General features: G+C 48.2%; 14 protein-coding genes across 14 annotated transcripts; 12 read left to right on the forward strand and 2 right to left on the reverse strand.

The window, feature by feature from the left end:
• Nucleotides 1-378: 378 nt before the first annotated feature.
• I203_108603 (pre-mRNA-splicing factor CWC21) lies at nucleotides 379-2100 on the forward strand (the record flags this gene model as incomplete). Its single annotated transcript, XM_019151688.1, has 4 exons — nucleotides 379-416; nucleotides 477-692; nucleotides 1143-1490; nucleotides 1551-2100. 4 exons carry the CDS (start codon nucleotides 379-381, stop codon nucleotides 2098-2100), a joined length of 1152 nt encoding a protein of 383 aa, XP_018998998.1.
• A 298-nt stretch (nucleotides 2101-2398) lies between these two features.
• I203_108604 (uncharacterized protein) lies at nucleotides 2399-4965 on the forward strand (the record flags this gene model as incomplete). Its single annotated transcript, XM_065518428.1, has 4 exons — nucleotides 2399-2444; nucleotides 2515-3519; nucleotides 3626-4641; nucleotides 4735-4965. The coding sequence occupies 4 exons, from the start codon at nucleotides 2399-2401 to the stop codon at nucleotides 4963-4965; spliced, it is 2298 nt and encodes a 765-aa protein (XP_065372793.1).
• A 270-nt stretch (nucleotides 4966-5235) lies between these two features.
• On the reverse strand, nucleotides 5236-6148 carry I203_108605 (uncharacterized protein; the record flags this gene model as incomplete). Its single annotated transcript, XM_019151733.1, has 4 exons — nucleotides 5236-5575; nucleotides 5647-5709; nucleotides 5779-5907; nucleotides 5961-6148. The coding sequence occupies 4 exons, from the start codon at nucleotides 6146-6148 to the stop codon at nucleotides 5236-5238; spliced, it is 720 nt and encodes a 239-aa protein (XP_018998952.1).
• Nucleotides 6149-6532: 384 nt separating this feature from the next.
• Nucleotides 6533-7645, forward strand: I203_108606 (uncharacterized protein; the record flags this gene model as incomplete). Its single annotated transcript, XM_019151734.1, has 2 exons — nucleotides 6533-6713; nucleotides 6876-7645. 2 exons carry the CDS (start codon nucleotides 6533-6535, stop codon nucleotides 7643-7645), a joined length of 951 nt encoding a protein of 316 aa, XP_018998953.1.
• Nucleotides 7646-8371: 726 nt separating this feature from the next.
• On the forward strand, nucleotides 8372-9529 carry I203_108607 (uncharacterized protein; the record flags this gene model as incomplete). The annotated part of the gene is made up of 1 exon (XM_019151735.1): nucleotides 8372-9529. The coding sequence occupies one exon, from the start codon at nucleotides 8372-8374 to the stop codon at nucleotides 9527-9529; it is 1158 nt and encodes a 385-aa protein (XP_018998954.1).
• A 556-nt stretch (nucleotides 9530-10085) lies between these two features.
• On the forward strand, nucleotides 10086-11553 carry I203_108608 (uncharacterized protein; the record flags this gene model as incomplete). Its single annotated transcript, XM_019151736.1, has 3 exons — nucleotides 10086-10400; nucleotides 10460-10888; nucleotides 10942-11553. The coding sequence occupies 3 exons, from the start codon at nucleotides 10086-10088 to the stop codon at nucleotides 11551-11553; spliced, it is 1356 nt and encodes a 451-aa protein (XP_018998955.1).
• Nucleotides 11554-11880: 327 nt separating this feature from the next.
• On the forward strand, nucleotides 11881-12618 carry I203_108609 (uncharacterized protein; the record flags this gene model as incomplete). Its single annotated transcript, XM_019151737.1, has 3 exons — nucleotides 11881-12112; nucleotides 12158-12419; nucleotides 12480-12618. 3 exons carry the CDS (start codon nucleotides 11881-11883, stop codon nucleotides 12616-12618), a joined length of 633 nt encoding a protein of 210 aa, XP_018998956.1.
• A 2012-nt stretch (nucleotides 12619-14630) lies between these two features.
• Nucleotides 14631-15366, forward strand: I203_108610 (uncharacterized protein; the record flags this gene model as incomplete). Its single annotated transcript, XM_065518429.1, has 3 exons — nucleotides 14631-14865; nucleotides 14921-15182; nucleotides 15228-15366. The coding sequence occupies 3 exons, from the start codon at nucleotides 14631-14633 to the stop codon at nucleotides 15364-15366; spliced, it is 636 nt and encodes a 211-aa protein (XP_065372794.1).
• A 243-nt stretch (nucleotides 15367-15609) lies between these two features.
• I203_108611 (uncharacterized protein) lies at nucleotides 15610-16178 on the forward strand (the record flags this gene model as incomplete). Its single annotated transcript, XM_065518430.1, has 5 exons — nucleotides 15610-15661; nucleotides 15725-15835; nucleotides 15895-15939; nucleotides 15997-16072; nucleotides 16124-16178. 5 exons carry the CDS (start codon nucleotides 15610-15612, stop codon nucleotides 16176-16178), a joined length of 339 nt encoding a protein of 112 aa, XP_065372795.1.
• Nucleotides 16179-16205: 27 nt separating this feature from the next.
• I203_108612 (uncharacterized protein) lies at nucleotides 16206-17090 on the forward strand (the record flags this gene model as incomplete). The annotated part of the gene is made up of 5 exons (XM_019151740.2): nucleotides 16206-16292; nucleotides 16352-16431; nucleotides 16486-16589; nucleotides 16652-16662; nucleotides 16710-17090. The coding sequence occupies 5 exons, from the start codon at nucleotides 16206-16208 to the stop codon at nucleotides 17088-17090; spliced, it is 663 nt and encodes a 220-aa protein (XP_018998959.2).
• Nucleotides 17091-17125: 35 nt separating this feature from the next.
• Nucleotides 17126-18228, forward strand: I203_108613 (uncharacterized protein; the record flags this gene model as incomplete). Its single annotated transcript, XM_065518431.1, has 6 exons — nucleotides 17126-17372; nucleotides 17420-17494; nucleotides 17548-17567; nucleotides 17635-17668; nucleotides 17722-18027; nucleotides 18152-18228. 6 exons carry the CDS (start codon nucleotides 17126-17128, stop codon nucleotides 18226-18228), a joined length of 759 nt encoding a protein of 252 aa, XP_065372796.1.
• A 432-nt stretch (nucleotides 18229-18660) lies between these two features.
• On the forward strand, nucleotides 18661-20438 carry I203_108614 (uncharacterized protein; the record flags this gene model as incomplete). The annotated part of the gene is made up of 5 exons (XM_065518432.1): nucleotides 18661-18781; nucleotides 18871-19662; nucleotides 19713-19789; nucleotides 19877-19950; nucleotides 20042-20438. The coding sequence occupies 5 exons, from the start codon at nucleotides 18661-18663 to the stop codon at nucleotides 20436-20438; spliced, it is 1461 nt and encodes a 486-aa protein (XP_065372797.1).
• Nucleotides 20439-20951: 513 nt separating this feature from the next.
• On the forward strand, nucleotides 20952-21596 carry I203_108615 (uncharacterized protein; the record flags this gene model as incomplete). The annotated part of the gene is made up of 6 exons (XM_019151742.2): nucleotides 20952-20982; nucleotides 21052-21062; nucleotides 21164-21173; nucleotides 21242-21318; nucleotides 21377-21497; nucleotides 21565-21596. The coding sequence occupies 6 exons, from the start codon at nucleotides 20952-20954 to the stop codon at nucleotides 21594-21596; spliced, it is 282 nt and encodes a 93-aa protein (XP_018998961.2).
• Nucleotides 21597-22022: 426 nt separating this feature from the next.
• Nucleotides 22023-22421, reverse strand: I203_108616 (uncharacterized protein; the record flags this gene model as incomplete). Its single annotated transcript, XM_019151743.2, has 3 exons — nucleotides 22023-22178; nucleotides 22242-22249; nucleotides 22358-22421. The coding sequence occupies 3 exons, from the start codon at nucleotides 22419-22421 to the stop codon at nucleotides 22023-22025; spliced, it is 228 nt and encodes a 75-aa protein (XP_018998962.2).
• Nucleotides 22422-23263: the final 842 nt, after the last annotated feature.

A 23263-nucleotide genomic window follows, 5' to 3' on the forward strand; every position in this document is an offset into this window, starting at 1 on the left:
CTTTGGTGAATGGCATGCCATTCCATTGTTGTCCTGGCCTCTTCTACCGATAGCACCCGGGCTAAATGTTTATTGACCTGCCCTTCCATCGGCTACCTCCCTGCGAGTACCCACCTGTCTACAGCGGCAGTTGGCTCAACATCATGCTTGCGTATATACACGGGAGGGAAAGACGACTGGAGTGATCGATGGGGGATGAATCACTCGCTGTACAGAGCATTACAGGTGAAAGTGCCACATCCGATATGAAAATGATATATGATGTATCACCGCACTTCGTTTCAATTCACCCACACCACCGTACAAAACTACATGACCTTTGCCTCTGTTTTTTTCACCTTGACTTCATCTCTTATCACGAGTGACACCACAAGCATCATGAACGGAGGTGTAGGTCTGCCCACCGCTAGAGGGAGGTGAGTCATCGGTTCATGCCATGCAATTGACTTGGCTCAAACCAAATATCCGGTCACTAGTGGAACCAACGGATACGTCTCGCGAAACACCGCTCATCTCAAGATCAGAGATGGTCCACCTTCAGGACCGTATGGAGGAAGTAGGTATGGGGGTTACGATGAACCTAAGGGACCACCTGTGCATCGAGCTCCGGATCAAGGGATATTGGAGCACGAGAGGAAGAGGAGGATAGAGGTGAAAGTGATGGAATTGAGGGATGAGCTGGAAGAGAAAGGGTGAGTGGGATGACTGTCTTCTGCGTTAATCTTTGCAGAAGTCTTTTCAGAGGCAGGGAATTATTACGAGTTCTCATGGTGTCTCTATACTCCACTACCCTCTTTCATACCGAACGATTTCATCTTAATTCCTACCCCTTCATTCCGTTATCATTCAGTTGTCTCATAACCACCCCCTCATTCCTTTGCATCCATCTTCACCGCAATTATGAAGCATTCGGTACCTCTCTATACCTTCACAGGCCACCGGATGATATTATAAACGTTGCGAATAATAAAAATATTTAGGGAGGTAGTCTTTAAGTCCGCTTTTCTCTGTTTGATAATCTTTTGTGGGATCTGCGGCCCGTGGCTATCAGACATTATTATTATAAACTAGTAGAGATGGCCAGACATGAATGTCACGACATCGTATAGATATGATGCTGATCAATCCTGCTTTACTGTTAGTCTCGACGAAGATGCAATTGACGAAGCGTGTGGAACACTTCGATCGAAACTCTCTTCCGCCAATTTACCTGTACCTCGAAGTCGTCCTACCGACTCGCATTCGATCGCTGCCGCAAAGGAAGCCGAGATGTCCCGCATGCAGCGTGCATTGGGGGTATCGATCAATCACGTAGAAGGCAAGGCGTTCCAGCGGGAGACTGAAGAAGAGAGGGCAGCTAGATTAGCAGAGAAGGAAGAGAGGGAGAGGGCTAGGGTGGAAGCTGCTTTACAGAGGGAAAGAGAGGCTGAGAAGAGGAAGAAGGAATGGGAGGAGAAAGAGAGACTGAGACGAAGGGAGGAGTATAAGAGGTACGTGTCTGTCGTTCAGTGTAACACGTAGGAAATTGTGCTGATTCCAAGATCGAATAGACAACAAGAAGCGTCGAAACCGAGATCAAGGGATGATTCGCCGCCGAGGAGAAGGAGAGACGATTCACCTCCTCGTCGAGAAAGAGATGATTCTCCACCTAGACGAAGATATAGATCACCATCCGCATCTCGCTCGCCTCCTCCTGCTCGTAGAAGACGACCTCCATCCGATTCTCGATCTCCCCCTCCCCGACGTCCTCGTTCACCCTCTGATTCTCGCTCTCCTGCCCCTCGTCGAAGGGCATCACCCTCTCCACCTCCTCGAGCTGCCCGACGTTATAGCTCATCACCTCCCCGCGGTAGGCTTTCAGAGTCAAGGTCTCGTTCACCACCACCCAGAGGAGCTAGATCGCCCGACTCGAGATCTGTCTCACCACCACCTAGACGCAGAAGGTATTCATCAGATTCCAGATCACCTCCGCCAAAGAGGGCGAGAGCTGATTCTGAGGATACTAGGAGCAGGAGCAGGAGCAGGAGTGTGACGCCTAGGAGTGTGAGGAGTCTTACTCCTGAACCAAGTAAGAAGAGAGTCGATGAGTATACGCCGTAAAAGTGAGCAGAAACCAGATGAGAGGGATAGTGAAATATGTAACTTGAATATCTTATCCGACTTTGTATAATGTATATCTGACTGAGACGAGCGATGAATGACTTATGTACATGTATGATATCTCTGAGTGAGCCCGCGATGCATTGGGTATGCGTGAACGATGAAAATGTTCCCACAGCACAGTGACAGTCGGAAGCAAAAGCATAAGACAATGAGCCTTCACCTGCTACTCATCGAACAACTATCATTCACATCTTCACATGAAACATTCGAATGACAGCTCTCATGATGGGTCATCATGGCTCGTACCGCCCCAAAGAGAGCAGCTGTAGCACATTCAGGCCGTACGTATCTTCTAGGACACGTTGCATACCTTCCAAGGCGTCTTTTACTGATGTGTGTTCGATGTTCTAGGCAAGCGTTCCCACGATGAGATGGAACCCAAAGTTACGGACCTTATCCCATATCCTACACCATCGACTCATGAGGACGACGACCTCTGTTCTCTAATCTCTCACGAAGATGAATCGCAGCTGGAGAAAGAGGACGACCCGGTCTCCGCTGATGAGGGGCAGGACGTAGATCAAGACACGAGAGATACGGTGGATATCCAACCTCATTCTTCTACCTCATCAGCCCAAAACTCACTCATCTCACCCCCTGAATCATTCCATCCTACGGATGGCAGCTCAATGCCCATCCAGAACAAGCCATTCCTGATCTCTCAAGGTGTTCAGACGGATGATTCGAGTTTCTTTACCGTGATCACACCTACCGTCAACTTGAATCGGAATACACAACCGACCAGGACCAAAAAATCGAGAGTGTCCACATCGACTACAACACCTACCAGACCTAGTACGAGACCGAGGCAGACTAGAAGGAAGCAAGTCGGCGTGTCGAGGACACAAGATGTATCAGTAGCTTCCGGGGATATGACAGTAGAACGAGGAGAGGAGTTGATGGCAGAAGAAGGGGCCTCACCTTCAGCCCAAAATGATCACATGTCGACAGTAGAGGATGTACCAGCCCACAACAATCCACTTGATACACCTGGAGCTTCAAAAGCAAAAGGTTCAACCGAGCCCACTCCGAGGAGGACGAAGAAGCCTAAGAACACCAACCCAGTACCTGATCCAAATCCAATGACAGAACCAGCTCTCCTCCTTCCTCACGGCCTCCAACCCGTCGAAACCACCGTTGACAACCACTGGGTCTACCTGTTCTTTAGATTCTGCGCAGAAAGACACAAGATGTACAATCGTAGACTGGCAGGTGTACCGAGAGATCAGCTAACAGAAGATGAGACTATGTCAAAGGTACATATTGGAAATGTGTATAGACAGCTGGATCCTAGTTCGAGGAATATTAGAGAGAATATCATTGGGAAGGGGGATCAGACTCCTCAAGAGATTTGCTGTGAGTGATTGATAGAATTTATCGAGTACAAATGTCACTGTCTTCATCACTGTGTAAAAGATGGATTGAATCACTGATCTGATTGTTCAATTGGTCCACACCGCAGTCCGCCTATTCCTCTACTGCATGTTTTACAACGAATCCACCTGGAATGAACTCTGCTCAGTCTCCACTGGGGGTTTACCGGCATGGCAGCACTACGTCACCGACCTACCAGCTTACGAAGGGGTACTGTATCGTCTGTCAATGGTAGAGAAGAAGAAGATCTACTACGGTGGTTTCCAACTGGTCCCGCCTACAATCTACTTTACTGATAATCGAAATCGTAACAAGGATATGCCTCATTTCGCAGCGAGTCTGAGGTTGGTCTTAGCAATCATGTTGACCTCTCTTCCTACCAAATTACTGGAATGCTCCTATGCTGTAGATGCTAGTTACCTACTACAGACTATACCGACTTTCGGCGGATTTTTGTCGCTGAATATCTTGTGTTACCTGAACGATACCTCAAATTATACATGGTATTATCGGAATTTCGCTACCTGTGGACCTGGACCACGATCCTATCTTGGAAGGATGTTCGGTGGTAAGTCGGTGATCAACAGTCTACCAATGGAAGAAGCTGGATTGATATGGTTGTATGAGCACCAATGGAAATACTGGACAAGGATAGGTGAAGACCCTCCACATGCTGAAGAATTGGGTTTGAGACCAGGTATGAGGGTGTTGGATATTGAGAATGCGTTATGTTGGTGTCATCGATACATCAATGCGTATGAGAAGAAAGGATATGGGAACTTCTCTCAGATGACTAAACCGACGTACGATAAGGAAATGTCGGACAACACACACGAACCTCATTGGTGTATAGAAGAGAAATGGCTGAAATCGACGAGTAAGGTCATTTATAAGGATGATTTGGATGAGATATCAAGAAAGTTGGGTCATGTCGTGGAGGAAGGTAAAGAGGTTGAGGAGAATGTATATGAGGTGGAGAAGATAATCACGAGGAGACAAGGGTCGAAGTTGAAAGATGGTTGGTTCAGAGTGAGGTGGAAGGGATATACTCCGGAGGAAGATACTTGGGAGAAGCAGAGTTCGATAAAACAGGGTGCAGAGGAGGTGAGTTGGATTTCTCCGTGATATAGCCACCATCACCCAGTTGTCTTCGAGCACGAAGGTCAACTAAGTGCAATGCTGACCGCTGTTTATCAGTCCCTACAAGATTGGTTAGATTGGGAGAAGAACGTGTGGGATTGTATCGAGAAGGTGAAGAAGGAGTACCCATACAACAAACCGTCCATTGCCAAAGACGAAAAGGAGATCAAACCTGAAATGGACGACCAGCTAAATTCCACAAATGGAGATGATGAGATTGAGGCTGTGGGCGATGACCAACCACCAATGAAAAGCACAAAACAGGTGAAGCTGGAACATGAGGCATGAGCCGATGGTTCTGAACAGAAGGAAGGACGTCGAAAAAGATAGGAAATTGTATTTGAATATATTACGAACGACTTGATATATATAATGAAGATGATGATCTGCTTTGTACGAGAATATTCCGCAGTAAGATATGAAGCTCTAGCATGCAGTTTAGCAAAAAGGCTGATCCCGTGAAATAACGGGAAATCTGCATGTAAATACAACATCATAATGACAGCAACAGGTATATATGATACACGTACAAAGTCCTTGACCGCATCGCGCTTCGATCTAGCTCTTGGCAACCTTCAATTTCCCACCTTTCCCCTTATACCAATTAACATAAGCTTCCCAGGTCGTCGTGGCTTTCTCACTACCATATATCTTCACCTTGAGACTCTGCCAAACCACATCGCCCACAACAACCTTGTGCTTATAGCCTGCCTTTTGTATCGCAGATAAAACGGTCTCTTCCCTGGTCCATCCTTGTTCGGGGCAGATTTCAGGTAGGTAGGTCGCAGAGAGCGGACGGTGGGTTGAAGGATGAGGGAATGAAATGTGTATACCGTGCTCGCCTGGTGTCCAATCTAAGGGTGAAGATATGGGTGTCATGGGAGTGAGGAGGGAGACACTGGTCATGAATCAATACGTCAGGGCTGCTTGTAGCAGTCGGCACGTATCATGTTGGCTTGATCCACTCACTTGCATGATAGATGAGGCAATTCACTGGATTTGATAGGTGAGAATCGATGGTCCTCGAAAGCACTGTAACAGGTGGTCAATGATGGACGATCAGCCCTTGTCTTTCTGATTTCCCTGACAAAGTGCGCTTACCTGACCAAAGCATACTCTCTCAATCCATCGGCCAGCTTCATAGGAGTAAAGTTACCTATACAACCTCTCAAAGCAGGTTTCTTATTTGACCGCAGGTGTACGGTGGTATTCCAAGTGACGAACAGGGCGCTACACCGAAGACCATCAGCATCTCAAAGTACCAACAGATCAAATGAGCTCACTACTTCTCATTCTGATTCGGGAAAGGTGGAGCCAAAGGTTCTCTATTCTCAAAGTGGGCTACCAACACATCGAAGCAGTAGAGAGCATGTTGATCGGTACATATCCTCTCGGCTTGGACGGGTGTAGCGATATGAGTGGGAGGATTGGATGCACCAGAGGATAAGGATGGTGTGGTTGAGTTGGACATGATAGGGGTGGGCTAGTCTATTCTGTCTATGTTCTATGAAGTCTAAGATGAATCATGAGTATACGGTGCTATGAATGTTACCTTGGTTTGCCATCGATGAGGTTGTCGATGTCGTTGTCGTTGCCATTGATGACGCAAGTAACCCCTGGTCGTCACATATCATATGCATCCCCCTCCCCCACACGTGTGGACCACATGTTGTCATGATACTCGGCCACCACCACCCACCACCACCACCCACACGGAGAGACGCGTCGCGTGGAGAAGAGGAAGAGAAAAGAGAGAGAGAGAGAGAGACTGAAGGAAAGAGAGAAGCAGAGATGAGAAGGGACTGTAGCAAACAATACCAAGCAGCTAGTGAAGATCCAGTCGAAATACATCACCATGTCCGCACCCTCAGGCTCAACCGACAGCGACGGCTTCACTGTGCCTCCCCCACCAGCCAAGAGACAGCTGAGACCCACAAGCTCAGTACCGACAACCACAGAATTCTACGGCGAGAAACATGGTATATCAGCGGATTTGCAAGCAGCTCTGCAGAGCGTAGGGAGGAGAGGAAGACAGAGTGAGTGGGAAACGTTGTTGATGTGTGCTATGAGAGGATAGGCCTCAAAAGCACCGAGTGGATGATACTGGAGTCCATTGGAGATCAGCTCGCAAAGCAGATGATCCCTTGGTCAGAGCCTGGACATGAGTGTCTCGCTAACACCCATCACTCCTACCACAGACGTGGCAATGGGCCATGCAACCCATCGTGCATTTGAGCGAACTCAATCTGTCCCATCACACGTACTCTCCTCATCGGCACTCCCAAACGCAGGATTCACCACAGCCTTAGATGCAATGTCGCACGCCCATGGTATTATTAGCAAAGAAGCCTTGCGCTCAGGAGAGCTGCAACCATTCTACTCGGGTGGATCGGATGAGAACAAGAATGTGGATGGTCTGTCACTATCACCAAGAGGAAGGAACAGGAGACTGAAGTTTAATGAGAACGGTGAAGTTGAAGAAGAAGTGGATGAACCGCTTTTTCCTTCTTCCAGATCAGCTCTGGAAACACGAGAAGTCACTCATCTTACCGCAGCTAGGAAGAGGAGATCATCGCCTGCTGAACCGACGAGTGACACTGAGACTGAGATTGGAGACGAAGACGAAGATACCCCTTCCTTTGCACCGGTTTCGACATTCACAAGTAACGCATCGGACTTCCCATCAGTATTCAAATCACCAGCGATGACTCAGCCAGAGCTGTTCGGTCCGACAGGCTCAACATCTAAGGCTTTCCCAAGTGCTTTCAAGGGTGTGAATGCGAGGGAGCTAAGAGGATTGCCAGGTGCAAGGAAGTTGGGCTTTGGAAAAGCCATGTCTGCTCCTGTAGGAAGCTTGGGAGGTTGGGGAATGGACGTTGATATGTCTTCAGGTGGAGATCAGCAAGTTGATGGGGGAGACGAAGACGGGTTTGATATCAAGGAATGGGCTGAGAATGAGCAGTTTTAGATGGAATGTGAGTTGATTCTTCTTGCCGTGTCAGACCATATGGACCATTCTGATTGATTCGTTTCTGGTCAGATGGGATCTACTTCATAATCTACCGACTATACCTGTTTGTTCACTGTCATGTCTATTCAATTCCGCCTGATCTGTCTTGTTCCCTGTACCAGTTCTGCTATGTATTTTGTACCACACCAATCTTAAATAGTCGTTGCATTGGACCCTTCAATCAATCGCAGTGTTGTCCTCGTTGCGATCTGAATGGGGAACTGGCCGCTGATTTGAGGATGTTTGTCGAGATACTCAGAATCACATAAGCACCGGAGCAAATCACGCGATAAGATGGATCGAGTTTGGATTGTCAATTCAACTCGGTTACCCGCATCTCATTGCGACACTCTAGAGATAACAAGCTTTTGGTCAGGGTATAGTATAGTATTATTATACATACTGGTATATCTGGATCCAAGAGTACTCGCACCGTCCAAACTACCGCCCTAAAACACCCGAAAAAGCAATAGCGATGGCGACATCTTCTCATGGTCGGTTTTCACCGAGTACCGAGTAGTGATTACCAAGCTGCTCTGATAGTCATATTGCGTGATTTAGACGACATGACCAGATGCTAAATCTGATATCGCAGACCCATATATAGCTTGAGATCATCACCGTAATGTCCACAATGTTCTTGCTTCCATCCTGCGATACAACCACCCAAAATCACCCTTCACCATGCCCACGGAATTTATCAGTGTTACTTTCCCCAATGCCTCTACCGAGCTTGCTCCGATTCCTGGCGCACCTGTCGATCCCGAATTTCTCGAGAAGTACGCTCGAGCGCTTGATGACAATGATTACAATTACACTCTTATACCATACGGCTCATCCAGCTTCGATCCATTCACACTCGGAGCTACAGTGGCTGCTGTCACCAAAAAGCTTAAGGTCATCATCGCCCTACGACCCAATACCATGTATCCCACTGTCGCCGCGAAACAACTTGCTACTTTAGATCAATTGTCCGGTGGTAGAGTAGTTGTACACTTCATTGCCGGTGGAGATGATGTGGAACAAGCTAGAGAAGGGGATTTTTTGAGTAAAGATGAGCGATATGCTAGACAAGAGGAGTACATCAAGATTCTCAGGAAAGCATGGGCGTCCTCTGATCCTATCCACTGGGAAGGGAAATACTACACCTTCAAAGACTTCAGAAACAACGTCAGACCCATCAACGGTACTATCCCTGTGTCGGTTGGTGGATCATCCCCAGAAGCTTATAGAATTGGTGGTGCTTTAGCAGACATCTTTGGTTTATGGGGTGAACCATTGAAGGAAACAAAGGAGCAGATCGATAGGATCTACGCCGCGGCAGATGCTGCAGGTCGAGCACCCAACGATCGACCCAAGATATGGGTTACTTTCCGACCGATCGTAGCTGAAACGGAAGAATTAGCTTGGGCAAAGGCTCATCGAACCTTGGATCTTCTCAAATCGAACAGAGCAGGTGCACCAATCTACCCTAATAGCGATAAAGGTCCTCAGAATGTCGGTTCACAACGTCTGTTGGAGATAGCTAAGAAAGGTGAAGTTCATGATAGAGCATTGTGGTATCCTACCGTCACGGCTACTGGTGCGAGAGGAGCTTCAACTGCTTTGGTCGGTTCTCCACAAACCCTCATCGACTCGATCTTGGACTATGTGGATTTGGGATGTGAATTGATCTCCATCAGAGGATACATTAATTATCACGACGCTCTGGATTACGGTAGATACATCATTCCCGGTGTCAGAAAGGCATTGAAGGAGAGGGCGAAAGGGGCAGAAACTAATGGTGAAGAAGTAAACGGTGAACGACCTCCTAAGAGAGCTAGAGCTTTGAGGGAGGAATAACTTTGTAGTGCTCTATACTTACGTATATACAAATGCATCTTTTGGGTAGGTAGTGTTGAAATTGTTCTTTCATGCCGCATGTCGCATAGTGTCAGTTGCTTCCACATATGTACACATATCTGCGCCGGAGCTGTACGTGGTTTCGAAATGATTCTCCGCTCATCGATCAGATCAGAGGGAAATCAAACAGGCAAACCTAAGGTATGACCGCTAATTTGCAAATCATGCCACAGCTCACAAATATGCATCCAGCAGTACAATACATAGCCTGCCGCTCGACTGCAGTCTGAAAGATCGTCCCAGCGGCCGAAACGAGAATGTCGGATACAACCGAAGATGACGCGATCTCTCGCCATGGAAGGTTAGCTTAGATATGACGCTATACTTTATCGGATTATCTACTCGCATAGATATTCGCATTGGATAATGAGAAGGAAGATTAGCAAGCACATAGACAGGAGCATACTTAGGTGCAGAAATGTAGTCGTAGAAATTTGGAACCACCCGTGTGATTGTGTTCGACAATCCTTAATCATCAAGCACGGTAGCTTCTGATATGACTCCTGTCCACGCCAGTACCAACAGTACCTCCCATCCCTCCCACTCTCGACGGTCACACCGTGCTCTACTAGCCAGGATTCCGCCAAAAGGTCAAAGTCCTTGGCAGCTCTCACATTCACACTCCATACCAGCTCTGAAAGAGCACGAGGTCCTCATCAAAACCTCCTATGTGGCTTTGAACCCTTTCGATTGGCAGGGTGTAGCTTTCAAGTATGGTATAGGTGAAGAAGCCAAGGTAATGGGTAGAGATGGGGCTGGAGAGATTGTCGGTGTAGGAGAAGCAGTCGAAAGATTTAAGATAAGGGATAGGGTAGGTTGCGCTCTGGTATCTCTTGTATAAACTGAGACCCAAGAGCTAACACCCAGCAGGTATGGTTCTGTGCCAATTCGTCTGCATCGCACACTGGTGCATTCCAAGAGTACTCTGTGCATTCTGCTTCGGAAGTGGGACATACTCCAGACCATCTAGCAGATCAGGAAGCTGCGACACTTGGCACTGGCTTGATAACAGCTGGTGTAGCTCTGTTCAAGACTCTGGGCCTCTCACTGGAATCATTATCACGCACGGAGAAGAAACAGAGGGAGGAGGACGCACCATGGGTGTTGATATGGGGAGGTTCGGGTATAACAGGGGTATATCTGATTGAGCTAGCTCGTCTACTTGGATATAGGATAATATGCTCTGCATCACCGGTAAATCACGATTACATCAAGTCATTAGGGGCAGACGTGGTTCTAGATAGATGGTCGGATCCCGATGAGCTGGTAGAGAAGATCAGAGAGGCGACTGACGACAATGTGAGTTGTGTTCGACTACGATGACTACTGGATACAAACTGAACTTTTGTCAGGTCCGCATTGCCATCGACAACGTTGGAAGTGTCACTGCAACCCTGTGCCATCAGGTGCTTCAAGGATCGACGACCTGGCGGAAAACACACGATGTGTCAGTATTCGAAAAAGAACAGAATTCGTCAAAGCTTGTACCACTAGCTGGATCACCGAAAGAGCCCAAAAACAAGCCTGACAGAATCCGAGAAGTAGAATCCCTACGCATTAGCTTTTCTACGACTTTTTACGGTCACCCAGAATTCAGCGAAGCCCTGCTGGATCGTTTCGACTGGCTACTTCTGAACAAGCTGTTGACTCCTGCTAGGATACGATTGGTTGAAGGGGGATTACACGGTATAGAAAAAGGATTAGACGACTTGCAGCATGGCCGTGTTCAAGGTGGTTACAAGCTGGTCGCTCGATTGGCAGATACTCCTGAAGAGCTATCTGTTGGAACCAAGAGATCTAGAGAGTCAGATGCCGAAGTGATAGCTGATATTGGCAACAAACGGTCCAGAGGCAACGAGGAGGAGAGAGAGTATCGTACTTCGAAGAAGCCGAAAGATGCAGAAGCGACGAGTGATAACCATGAGCACATCAAGACCACTTCACGATCGATCATTGCAGCTTAGAATTGGGAGCAGGAGATAGAACATTCAGTGTTGTAATTATGTGATCTCATATGCATGCATTGCGTTGGCTTTGTCAGCAATTAGCGACCGTCGGTCATTAATCAACGTTTGTAAGACCTGAGGTTACACGCCTGCGTCTCCGACGGATGCTTGCCAATCAGAATTCTCATCGCTACTCAGCATTGGTAAGCATTCGAGGTGCTCAAGAGATGTTGATCTCAGGCTAACTGGTATATAAAACAACTCTCAAGAAGACTTGAGGGTCGAGCTATAATGCATATGGCACCAAGAAGCTGAGAACTGTCTGTAATCTACTTAATTGTCAGAATGTCTAAAATCATTATCATCTTTGGATCGGGCGCGCGAATTGGCCAAGCAAGCACCGAAAAATTCTTGTCAGCCGGGTACAAGGTCGCTACTGTGTCCCGAACACCGAAGACCACCTCAAGTGACAACCTTGCACACATCACAGCGGATCTCGATGACCCCTACAGCATCGAGCCGATCTTTGACCAGGTTCAGCGAAGATGGGGTGCTCCCAGCATTGTCGTATATAATGGTAAGTAAATTAAAAGCGCTGGGTCTCTGCTGATTTTGATCCCAGCCGCTAGCATGTATGCTACGGGTGAGAACCCTTTATCCGCACCAATCGATGAGTTCACAAAAGTCATCAACGCGAACACCCTGTCGGCTTACGCAGCGGCAGCCGCTGGGTATAAGCGAAACAACAATGTGGCCTTCTTCTTCACCGGCAACGCTCTGAACAGCATGGTCATGACCAGACTGGTGACTGCGGGGGTCGGTAAAGCCGCTAGTGCGCACTGGATCGAAGCGGCAGCCAAGGCAGAACAGCTCAGACCTGCCAGGTGAGTACGACATTTGGATCCGCGCTGCATCAGGCCTCGATTAATGACATGCCTGTTCAGATTTTACTACGTCGATCAACGTAACCCAGAGGGTGGACCAGCTATGAACGCTGTCAATGGAGAAGCGCATGCTGATCTGTTCCTTAAGCTCGCAGAGCAAGAAGAGCAAGGTGAACCAATCGTGGTATTCCGGGCGTAGGAGGGAAGAACCTCCCTTGGTAGGCTTCAGTATGCATGATATTCTGACAGGATACTCCTGTGATACCTGAAACCTGCACCAAGCAACATTTCATTCCTTATATAAAATTGTCATCGAAGTGCACACCAGAAAGCACTTTCAGAGAGGTAATGTAGTAACTACGGAAGTAACCCGCGAGTCCGGACTTGCTCTTTGGCTATGATGCCAATCGTATCAGTTCAGGCAGGTGTGGCTCGCGGTGCTGCTGCTGACAGACGAAGGCGACACCTGGAAAGGACGAGAGAAAATAACACTTCATTTTCTTGGTCTGTGAAGTTACTTCTTTTCAAACACGTCTCACGTTGGCTCTCCCTTTGACTGACGTTCTTCCAAGTTTTAGAGGGTGATTGAATTCGTGAAGGAGGTCTTTCGAGCACAAGCCGATGGCAAGAGTTTGGCACTCATCCCTTGGCGAATTCCAGTAAATGGTCCGTGTCTTTGGCGACGCCTTACTTCCTCCCAGAAGTGAGCAGAGGCGAGGCTCGAGGCGACGATTCTGAGTTGAGGGAGAACGTATCCTGGACACCGCCACCTTACCTGAGTATAAAGGGGGATGGTCTCAAGAGTGAATATACCACATTGGCTAATCATGATAGTCGTGCAGCCCCTTTCACGATGACTATCCTAGGGCAGACGATGGCGGAACTACATACTCGTTTGACAACTATCAGATCGGGAATGAATCTAACGGAAGCAGTGCTAGAACGTCGATTTCCCGCAACCTCTCCGGATGTTTTGTTGACAGGCCATGCGAACCCTGCTTCCAGGGAAGTTCTCGGTACACAGGACATACAAGTCTGCTTCAACAAGAACAGCGTGTTGGATTTCAAGAGACTCCCTGCCGGCTGCAAGAACAAGCTAATCAGCTGCGATGCCTTTGGAAGTCTGGAGAGCATATCATTTGCCGCCGATTGCCACACTCGATCGTAGATTGGCACGGCAAGTGGGTATTCTGGACCGTGTGCCTGGTATCCTTTGCAGCCCGGCCTATCGAAGAAGCGTGTGGGCAGTGCTCGAGGTAATCCAGCGTCCTGCTGCCGAGCGGACGGCAAAGAGGTCATGTCATCAATTTCGCTCCAATATCTACCCGATGAGACGGAATTTAAGGCTGTTGGACTTGTCGTCGACCGGGGCAGAGCCTTTGCGCTTCCAAGTGAGGCCTAGAAGAAACGAGCCGAAGAAGCACAAATCGAATTGCAGCATGTACAAGCCCTTCTCAAAGATGCTTTCGGCCAGAAGGCACATAAACTTGATTCTACAAACTCCTTCTCCTTGGAGACGTACCCTCATCCCGTCACTTATGCTCCGACCGAATTCGACGGCGACGACGTGAGCATCAGAAACAACCTATGGATTGAATATGGTGACGCTGTCAACATGCTGATGACTGATGAGGAATGGGAGGGCAGGGTGGTATGAAGAACTTTTCCTCGCCACTGTCAGCAGATACACAACACATAATTGTCCATTCCGATAACGTATGTCAAGCATGTTCTTGCTCGCAAGTGTGTATATACTGTTACCAGAAGCCATCGTTATTGATAAAACAATGCATCAGTTGCCACCGCCTAACTCAGGATACTGTAAATGAGCCATTCCACGGGCACCAAACCGTGTCATCGTCTTGCAGCGGTGATGAGCAATCAAACCGAGGGTCATGGCACCTTCACTGTAGTTTTGGATCAGACTCCCACTTTGAAAGCAAGCTGCAAGCTGCCGTCGGCCTTGATCTCGCTTATCAATCAGAGATAGAATGTTTTGATGGACATTACTCAGCAGGCCTTCGGTCCCCTATCTTATCTATGCGTGGTGCGATTTGGAATCAAGAATGTCCGCTGCGAGGATGTCAACGTCGGCAAGCGCTGCAGCAGTATATATGCTGAACCGCAATTGTGAGGTTCACCGATTCCACACCACGAATCCAGCCTAACAGTAGTCACCACCACACACAATCGACACATTACTTCAAAAGCATGTCAAAAATCGCCATCATCTTCGGACTTGGGCCTCGAATTGGACAACCCGCAGCAACCAAGTTTCACAACGCTGGGTACAAAGTGGCTACAGTTGCGCGGACCCCGGATACTTCCACTACAGACGATTTTCTTCATCTCACTGCGGATCTCAATGATCCTAGTGCTGTCAAACCAATCTTCGACAAGGTAGAATCTCACTGGGGTCAGTCCCCCGATGTAGTGATCTACAACGGTGGGCACAGCATTCACTCTTAGGCTGTAGCTTCACTGACTCAAATGTGGTATAGCCGGCGCACTCGTTCCTACTCCGACCAACCCACTCAGCGCCAACATGGATGACTTTGTCAAGTCATTCAACGTCAACACCTTCACCCCATATTCTGCGGCTTCCATCGCATACGAGAGAAACCACGCAGTCACGTTCTTGCTAACCGGGAACGCTTTTAACACCTTGGTGAACCCAAGATTCACCACTCAAGGTGTCGGCAAGTCTGCCACAGCCCATTGGATCCAGGCTGCAGCCAAAGCCGATGGACTTAGACCCGCTAGGTAAGCTGATCTCGCATGTGATGGACATGATGCTGATTCACCAAGTATCAGGTTTTGCGACCAACGAACTCCAGAAGGCGAACCTTGCTACACTGGTTTGAAAGGGGATGCCCACGCCGACCTCTTCCTCAGGCTGGCCGAAGATCCGGAGCAAGGTGAACCGATTGTGGTCTTCCGTGCTTAGAGCTGGTAGCTTGACTAGGCTGTAGTCACGAGTGGAGTCTTACATTAGCATGCATAAAGGTGTACTGCTGCAACTCCTCTCGATAGTGTCCCACAATCCTCTCGGTCCGATCGGTGTGGTCGGTCTAAACTCGTCCCGGCGTAGGTAAATGGTAAGGAAGTCAAGTGATGTTCATTTATAGAGCCTTGTGAATGTGATGGTCAATTTTCCCGTGCTCTATTGAATACATCTGAGCTCATCGGTATGACTGCAACAATCGTCTGTCCCAGCGAAGCGGATATAGTGATCTGTGGGGGTAAGCATCACGCTCGTGTTCGAAATGGTGTGCTGGTGTCGGTTAACGGTGATATATGCGTAGGTGGAGGAGCGGGGTGTGTCATAGCAACGCGTCTAGCGCAAGCTCGACCTGATCTGTCGATACTTCTGCTAGAACAGGGGCCAGACAATCGAGAAGTGAAACGATTGAACCGTGGGTAAAATGCTCTGCTGGCGCTTTGAACTTGTATTCATGCCCCTGTGGATGTATAGGTCCCCTTGAGAGCCTTTTCTGGCTTTTCCAACACAACCCATATCGTGAGAACGCTTCATCACATCATCCTTTAATATATCATAAATGACCCCGAATCACAGTAAAATGGATCGACTGTGAGCCTAAGCAGGAGCTAGGAGGACGTCAGCCAAGGATACCCGTTGGGAATATACTAGGGTGAGTGCTTTGTTACGTTATACTGGTGCGTGATTGACAATATTGCTGCAGAGGTGGAACCAGTATCAACACGCTTGTAAGCTATCGTTTCACTACGCAGCGATAGACCAACACATCTAATTATGATCTCTAGATGTACAATACTCCTGCCGCTTCTGACTTTGACGACTGGAATCAACCTGGATGGAGTTATGGGGACCTGGAACCGTTGATTCGCAAAGTGAGTGATCGTTCGGCCATGCCAGCTTGTCCTATCAACTGATCACGATGAACACCCAGTCGATCAAATTCCTGAGCCCGGAGGAGCCTGGAAGCTCACCGCATAGTGATGAAGGAGTCTTCCATGTGTCTCGTGGAGGGTGAGTAAGCTTATATCTAGTGTATAGCAACAAGTGCCGATCACGCTGCAACAGACATTCCGTATCTTACGGTGAAGAATTCGCCAAGGCATGTAGATTGGTTTTAGGAGACGCCAAGGAATGTGAGAACATCACAACATATAGAATGGGACATGGATGTGAGTTGAGTTGTATCTTATATGTAGATAATGCGTACTGATCGACTGTGTTCCCCCCTCAGTCGGTCGACAAGTAAGCACCTTCATCATCTCCTGAACCCCTTCACTGATATTCCGCAGCCCAAACTCATCACTTCCGATGGCAAACGATCCAACGTAGCAGATGCTTACCTTCACCCGTGTCTGGCAAAGAAACTCACCGTTGTGACGGGTGTAACCATAGACAAGGTCATCTTCAAGGGAAATGAAGCAGTCGGTGTAAAGGTTATCGGGAACAATCTGCCTTCAGCGTCTTTCGGCACCAATGAGAAGTATACTAAGACCGTCAAGGCTAATGAAATGGTCGTCTTGACCTGCGGAGCTTTGGGATCGCCAGCAGTGCTAGAGAGAAGTGGTATCGGTAGTGCAGAGGTGTTGAAGGCTGCGGGAGTTGAGGTGAAGGTGGATCTGCCTGGAGTTGGCCATGATTTGGACGATCATCAAGTGAGTGTCTATGGATAAGCAGACCCGCTGACTCTCAATAGCTCATCTGCCCCATGTATCGAGCTACAGAAGGCTACTATGAACCTTTCGACAGGTATGCCAGAGGTGACAAAACCGTCAAAGAGCCTGTTGATGAAGAATACGAACGGACGGGCAAAGGGATCGCTGCTAGTAACGGGTTTGACTTTGGGATGAAGATCAGGCCAACCAAAGAGGAGATATCATCGATGGGTCCTGCATTTGAGAAGTACTGGAAACGCATCGGTGCGGATAAGCCTGACAAACCTCTTTATTCTAACGGTGGGTCAAGTCATACATTCTTGGTACATCTGCTGATTTGCTCTTAGTTATCCTTCCCTACTTCTACTCGTATCGTCCACCACCTGAAGGCAAATACTTCTGCATAGGCGGTTTCCACAACTGTGAGTTGTCCCTGATGCACTGAGCGACTTCTTTAAGCTGAAATATTTGGAAGATCCCGCGTCCAGAGGTTCCGTTCACATCAGAAGCACTGATCCTTTCAGTCTCCCTCGAGCTGTATCTGGTTTTCTGACGAGACCAGAGGATCTACCTGTTCGTGTATGGTACTACAAGAAGTAGGTGTCCTTTAGACTTGCTGGATCCTTGCTTGCTAATCGAATTCTTATAGACAACGTGTTCTGTCGTCGATTGCCCTTTTACGAAGGCGAAGAACCCGACTCTCACCCTCGGTTCGATCCAAAATCTCCCGCTCGACTCAGAACCTCAGACGATCCCAATAGAACAGATAAGCCCGTAGAAGAGGATGTCATACCTTATTCAGCTGAAGACGACAGGGTGATCGAGCTATACGTGAGGGAGAATGTTGCGACAGCTTACCACTCTATCGGGACTTGCGCAATGAGGGGACGAGACGCGATGGGTGTGGTGGACGCTAGGCTGAATGTTCATGGGGTGAAGAACCTCAAGGTGGCGGGTGAGTCCACCTTGCAGTGGTAACTACATTGACTAGACCCGGAGCTGAATGAACCATTGGTCACATCTATCCATATGCCCCTCGAACATCGGCAGCAATACCACGAGTATCGTGTTGCTGATAGCGGAGAATGCTGCTAGGATCATCCTCCAAGATCTCGATGCAATGAATGGGGTTAGACATGTATCTGCGAAGTTGTGATATTGATGTATGGTTGGGTTGTCTGTACTTGAATGGTGCAAGGTATTCATGAATGAATTGTATGATATATCCTGATTGCATGCCACGTGATGGGTACATATACGCTGTCCCAACCAGTGACGCAACTTTACTATGGCGCTTTGCAGACATCTCCTCTGTCTGTGATCAACATCATCATCGCTCACTAGCCATTCTGGCGATTCACCTCCTTGACGTAACAACTCCACCCCGTCTCGTGTGATTCCGAGTTCGGCATGGGAACATAGTAGTGACATAACCAGGGTTGTTCTCAAGTGATGCCAACGGTCCACGTATCTTATCCAACGCTTCTACCTCTGCTACATCACCACTGTCATATGTAACAGAACATCTACACGCCAAGATCCACCCATCTAGCACCTCGTATACTCCTCGTCCTGTTGATCAGTCAAAATGGGCACCGAGATACCAGACACTCCAAGCAACAACACGTCGACAACATCCATCAACAGCACCCTGGATCCAAATGTCGTTCAGAAGGATCATAGGAACAGAGGGTTATCTGTGGGAAGCAGTGAGTGTGGTTTTTGTCCTAGAAAGAGTTCACCAGCATCCTCTGTAGCAGCAGGAGTACTGAGTGACACAATTACACTCATGACACAGGTCGATCCACAACCAGCAAACCTCGTCTCCATCCCTCCCTCTCATCTTCCTCCTTATCCACCGTTTCCACCGTCAGCAAAAAAGCCAGCGATAGCAACTTAGCACAGCGGCAGACTGAGTTTGAGAAGAACTTTACAAAGAGAATGGACTTGGAACCTTTGGCATCTTTCAAGGACCCGGCATCCCCTTCCGAATCACTCACATTGCCCGATGACTACATGGCCATCCTCGCAACCCAAGCAGCAGATCTCCAATCCTCCATACTCATACACGGTCGATTGTGTCTCACGCGCTATCACCTCTGTTTCCGTTCCAATATCATCGGCATCATCACGATGAAAGTACACGCGTTGTCCGATGTCACGAGTATCAGAAAAGGTACGACGGCCAAGTGGATACAGAATGCTATTTATGTCCGGGTGTTAGAGGTGGATGACGAGGGGAACCAGGAGGAGCAGCATTATGGATATGGAAGCTTGTGGAACCGAGACTCGCTATACGATGCTCTCATGGACTGCTGGAAGGTGAGAGCTCCGGAGCGGTACGCAGAGTTTAGCAAGAAGGAGGCGATGGAGAATGGTGAGGTGGAGAGCGATGAGAGCGAGGATGAGGAGGATCAAGAGGTCGACTCGTCAGGTCCCCAGCTCAGGCGAACCACCGGATCTGGTGAAGAGTACAAGGAACTAGCACTCAACGTGAAGATCCCTCTGGAGCTGGAGCAGACTTATAATCTGCTATACCATAATGATCCGTTTACGACCGATTTCTACGTCAACGAGAAGAAGCTGACTGGTGAGTGGTCCACATCAGACACCGAATCTTGCTAATAAGGAGATGTGTAGACCTGAAGATCTCCGATTGGGTGGAAGGTGAAGAAACAGGGGAGAGATCGAGAACGCTGACATACGTCATGCATATGGTGAGTCCATTGATCGGGTCCCTTCGGTGTCGACACTCCTGCCTGTTCACACGCATGACCCAACCAACGCTCACTCCGCAATCCCAGAACAACACTCTCGGTCCCAAGAGCTCAAACTGCAATGGCTCAGAGACTATAGTGATAGCTGATCCTGAGACATCGTACGAGATCGTATCGGAGACACAGACACCTGATATACCATCGGGAAAATGGTGAGTCATGATATTATAGCGTGTGCTAAATCATTGACAGTTTTATCATACGTACGAGAACCTGCTTGACACACGATATTCTGCATCACAAGCAAGCTACTCGGATCCACTGTACCACACAAGTCGACTGGTCATCGTCGTCGATCCTGAAGGGAACCATAACCCCCGCCGTGATCAAGGGCCAGAAAGAGCACCATCAGCAGCTGATACGAGCAATAACCGAATGGGTCAAAGCACGCCCCGACGAGTTCACAGGTGTAGAAGCTGAGCATGTCGAGGTGAAGCACGAAGCGGAGATTGAGCAATCCACAGAAGAGGTGAAGGAGAAGATCGGGAAGACGATCATGGAGCATGCTGAGGAGATACCGGATAACCCAGTGATGCTGATTATAACGGTGATGTTTGTAATAGTGTTACTGTTGTACATTAAGGGTTAATACAACATGCACCGTCGAGGAGCTAGGACTGATTTCGTACTTTGCTCGAGCGACTCTCACCAATAAAGACCCTCTGAACATTCTTGGCACAACTGTTCACATCAGGTATCCCGGTTGCACTTATCACACTGGTATAGATCCATCTGATCGGGAACAGTGGTATTAGTATACACACGCAAGCAGATATAAGGTATCGTTAGGGCTTTGAGAAGTGGGTAAATTTCATTATCATGTGCTATAGCTGTGATGGGATGTGCTGATCGCAGGCTATGTCTTCAGATGCAAGATCAAGGTATATGATATAAATACACAAGGGGAAACGTCTAGCTCCGAACGTGTTAGGCTTATCAGAGTTCTCGGATACGAATTGTCTGGATGATGGACACCTATGAGGTCATAACCAACTCTATTTGTTGTCTGTCGTCCGTTGCATCATTTGACTCTATCTTGCGACCATTCCTTACTGTTCCACTGCGCATAACACTAGATATCGGCTATAAATTGTCTTACACGATGACTATCATTCTCACAGGAAGCTGCTTCTGTAAGAGCTTAGAGTACAAGATCACGCTGAACTCAGTGGACGACGCGAGGACGACGCTATGTCACTGAGGGAATTGTAAGGTACGCTGAGAAGCATATCGTTCACCTCAATACTCGGCAATACATTCTATGTTTGACACGATCATCGGCTGAAATCTTTACGGGGGATGTGGGGGGAGTAGAAAGCTTTCGGTACCAACTACGGTCTCACGTCGAAGATCCCCAAATCTGCGTCCCCAGTATACGAAAGGGAAACCTAGCAATGGATAATGGTGGAGGGAGCGTAGTGACCAGAGAGCTCTGTAGTGGGTGCGGATTGTATATCTTGGAATATGGGGTGAGTGGAATTCCCCGCAGTTTTACTATACACCACATGCTAAATTCTCAATCACCAGGCTCAAGCCAAGAACGATTTTCGATTCCTTACCCTCGGTTCACTAGACGACCCTACTGCGCTTCCTCCTAAAGGAGATTTCTTCACTCAAGATAGGTCAGATTGGATGCCTCAAATCCCAAGTGAGCCTCGTCATCCTACCAAGAGGGCATTACTCCTTTATCGACAGCTGACTCTCCCTTATGTCAGACACTTTCCAAAAAAGAGAGATCAAGGAGTAATACAGAATGCGTGTTACAACAACTATGATATGCAGGACGACATCAACCTGATGTTTCGTAGGACAAATCCTATCAACTTTTGACTCAGTCAACGTACACGAATATATATACAACCGTCATCCTCAAGATTGATTGAGCAGTCATTGACTCGCAGGATCGGAACATTCCAACAGTCCCGCTTTGAACCGCTCGTTCACACAATCTTCCTTATTCTACCGGTCTCCACTTCATACACCCATCCACTAACAGAGACATCTTCTGGAATCAGAGGACTGCCTTTCAGAAACTCCACATCGTCTTGGACTGCCGGTTCCAGCAAGGGAAAAGGTAGAAAGTCCAAATGTTTCGACTTCAAGTCCTCGACAGCTTGTGTTTTGCCCGGAAGAATGACATCAGCTTATGTCCATCTCAAGAATGTCGAGCACCTCACCCCAGACTCTTCTCGACCAGAGCATATGCATCTTTATTCTCAAACGTCAACATCCCGTAGCCCGTATGTTTGACTAGCAAGATCTCCCTAGTTCCTAGCAATTGTTGGGAGATGACAATAGATCTCAGAGCGTCTTTTGCGGATGCGCCGGCCTACTGCATCGTCCCAGCTCGTCAGATATCCAACCTCATGATGGGAGTGAATCATTCACCCACATTTCTGACTACATGAGCGTCTCCCAAATTTATCCCAAATGCCGCAGCAGGGTCAATCCTGGCGTCCATTTATGTCGAAACTAGGTATTTCTTTGCCGGAGGTAAGGCAAGATGACCTTTATCGAAGGTAGCCGCATAGTCTCTGTTCTTACTCTCGAGGTCATCGGTAATCGCTGGCATGATAGTAAATCCTACTAGTGATCCTACCCAGGTTCAAGTAATTTCTACCTGAGCTCTGTTTTATGCAGCGAAAGAGCAAGTCAGGATGGTCACGCAATGTCTTTGCCGATGTCGCCATCGATTAGTCAGTAACTTAGTGATTTGCAATGCATGTGACAGTCTAGGTGATGTAGTACGTACTTCTCTCTATCGTCGAGCATGAATTATGATTGTCATCTAATTTTCTTCTAATGCGTTTTGCATCATGCATCTTGACTTGGTCTGGCAATCAGTTCTTCACGACAGGCCGCAGGTGACAGAACTTGTGGAGCGTATGATGGGTTACATGGAGCTCGATTACCTCGTGGGGATCGGTCAAATCTGCATGTATCGCAACATGAGTTGTACCATCGGAAAGGTATGGACCGTAGCTATGCATGCATGGAGCTTGAACTGGATTCCTACGGTTGGTTGTTGTGCATATCCATTTCGTATGGTACGCCGGCGGCAAGTGACGGGAACACGGCGAATGATAAAAGGGTTGAACCTTTTGGTTATTGTTCTGTCGTTTTTTGTTTTCGCCTCTTCGCTTTTTTTGTTGGGGGTTGCGCCCCTGTTTCGTTTTCTATTCGCCGAGTTCCGCCTTTGCCGCCTCAACGATCTCGTCGATTTGGTCGTCAATATCCGGCCCGACCATTTCGACCTTTGCTTTGAGGGTTTCATTGTCGCCGGCTAGACGTTTCAGCTTCTTTCGTATGGGGGGTTAGGGGTTAGGGGTTAGGGGTTAGGGGTTAGGGGTTAGGGGGTTAGGGGTTAGGGGGTTAGGGGTTAGGGGTTAGGGGTTAGGGGTTAGGGGTTAGGGG

The sequence above is a fragment of the Kwoniella mangroviensis genome, chromosome 3 (genome assembly GCF_000507465.2).
Source record: "Kwoniella mangroviensis CBS 8507 chromosome 3, whole genome shotgun sequence".
NCBI lineage: Eukaryota > Fungi > Basidiomycota > Tremellomycetes > Tremellales > Cryptococcaceae > Kwoniella > Kwoniella mangrovensis.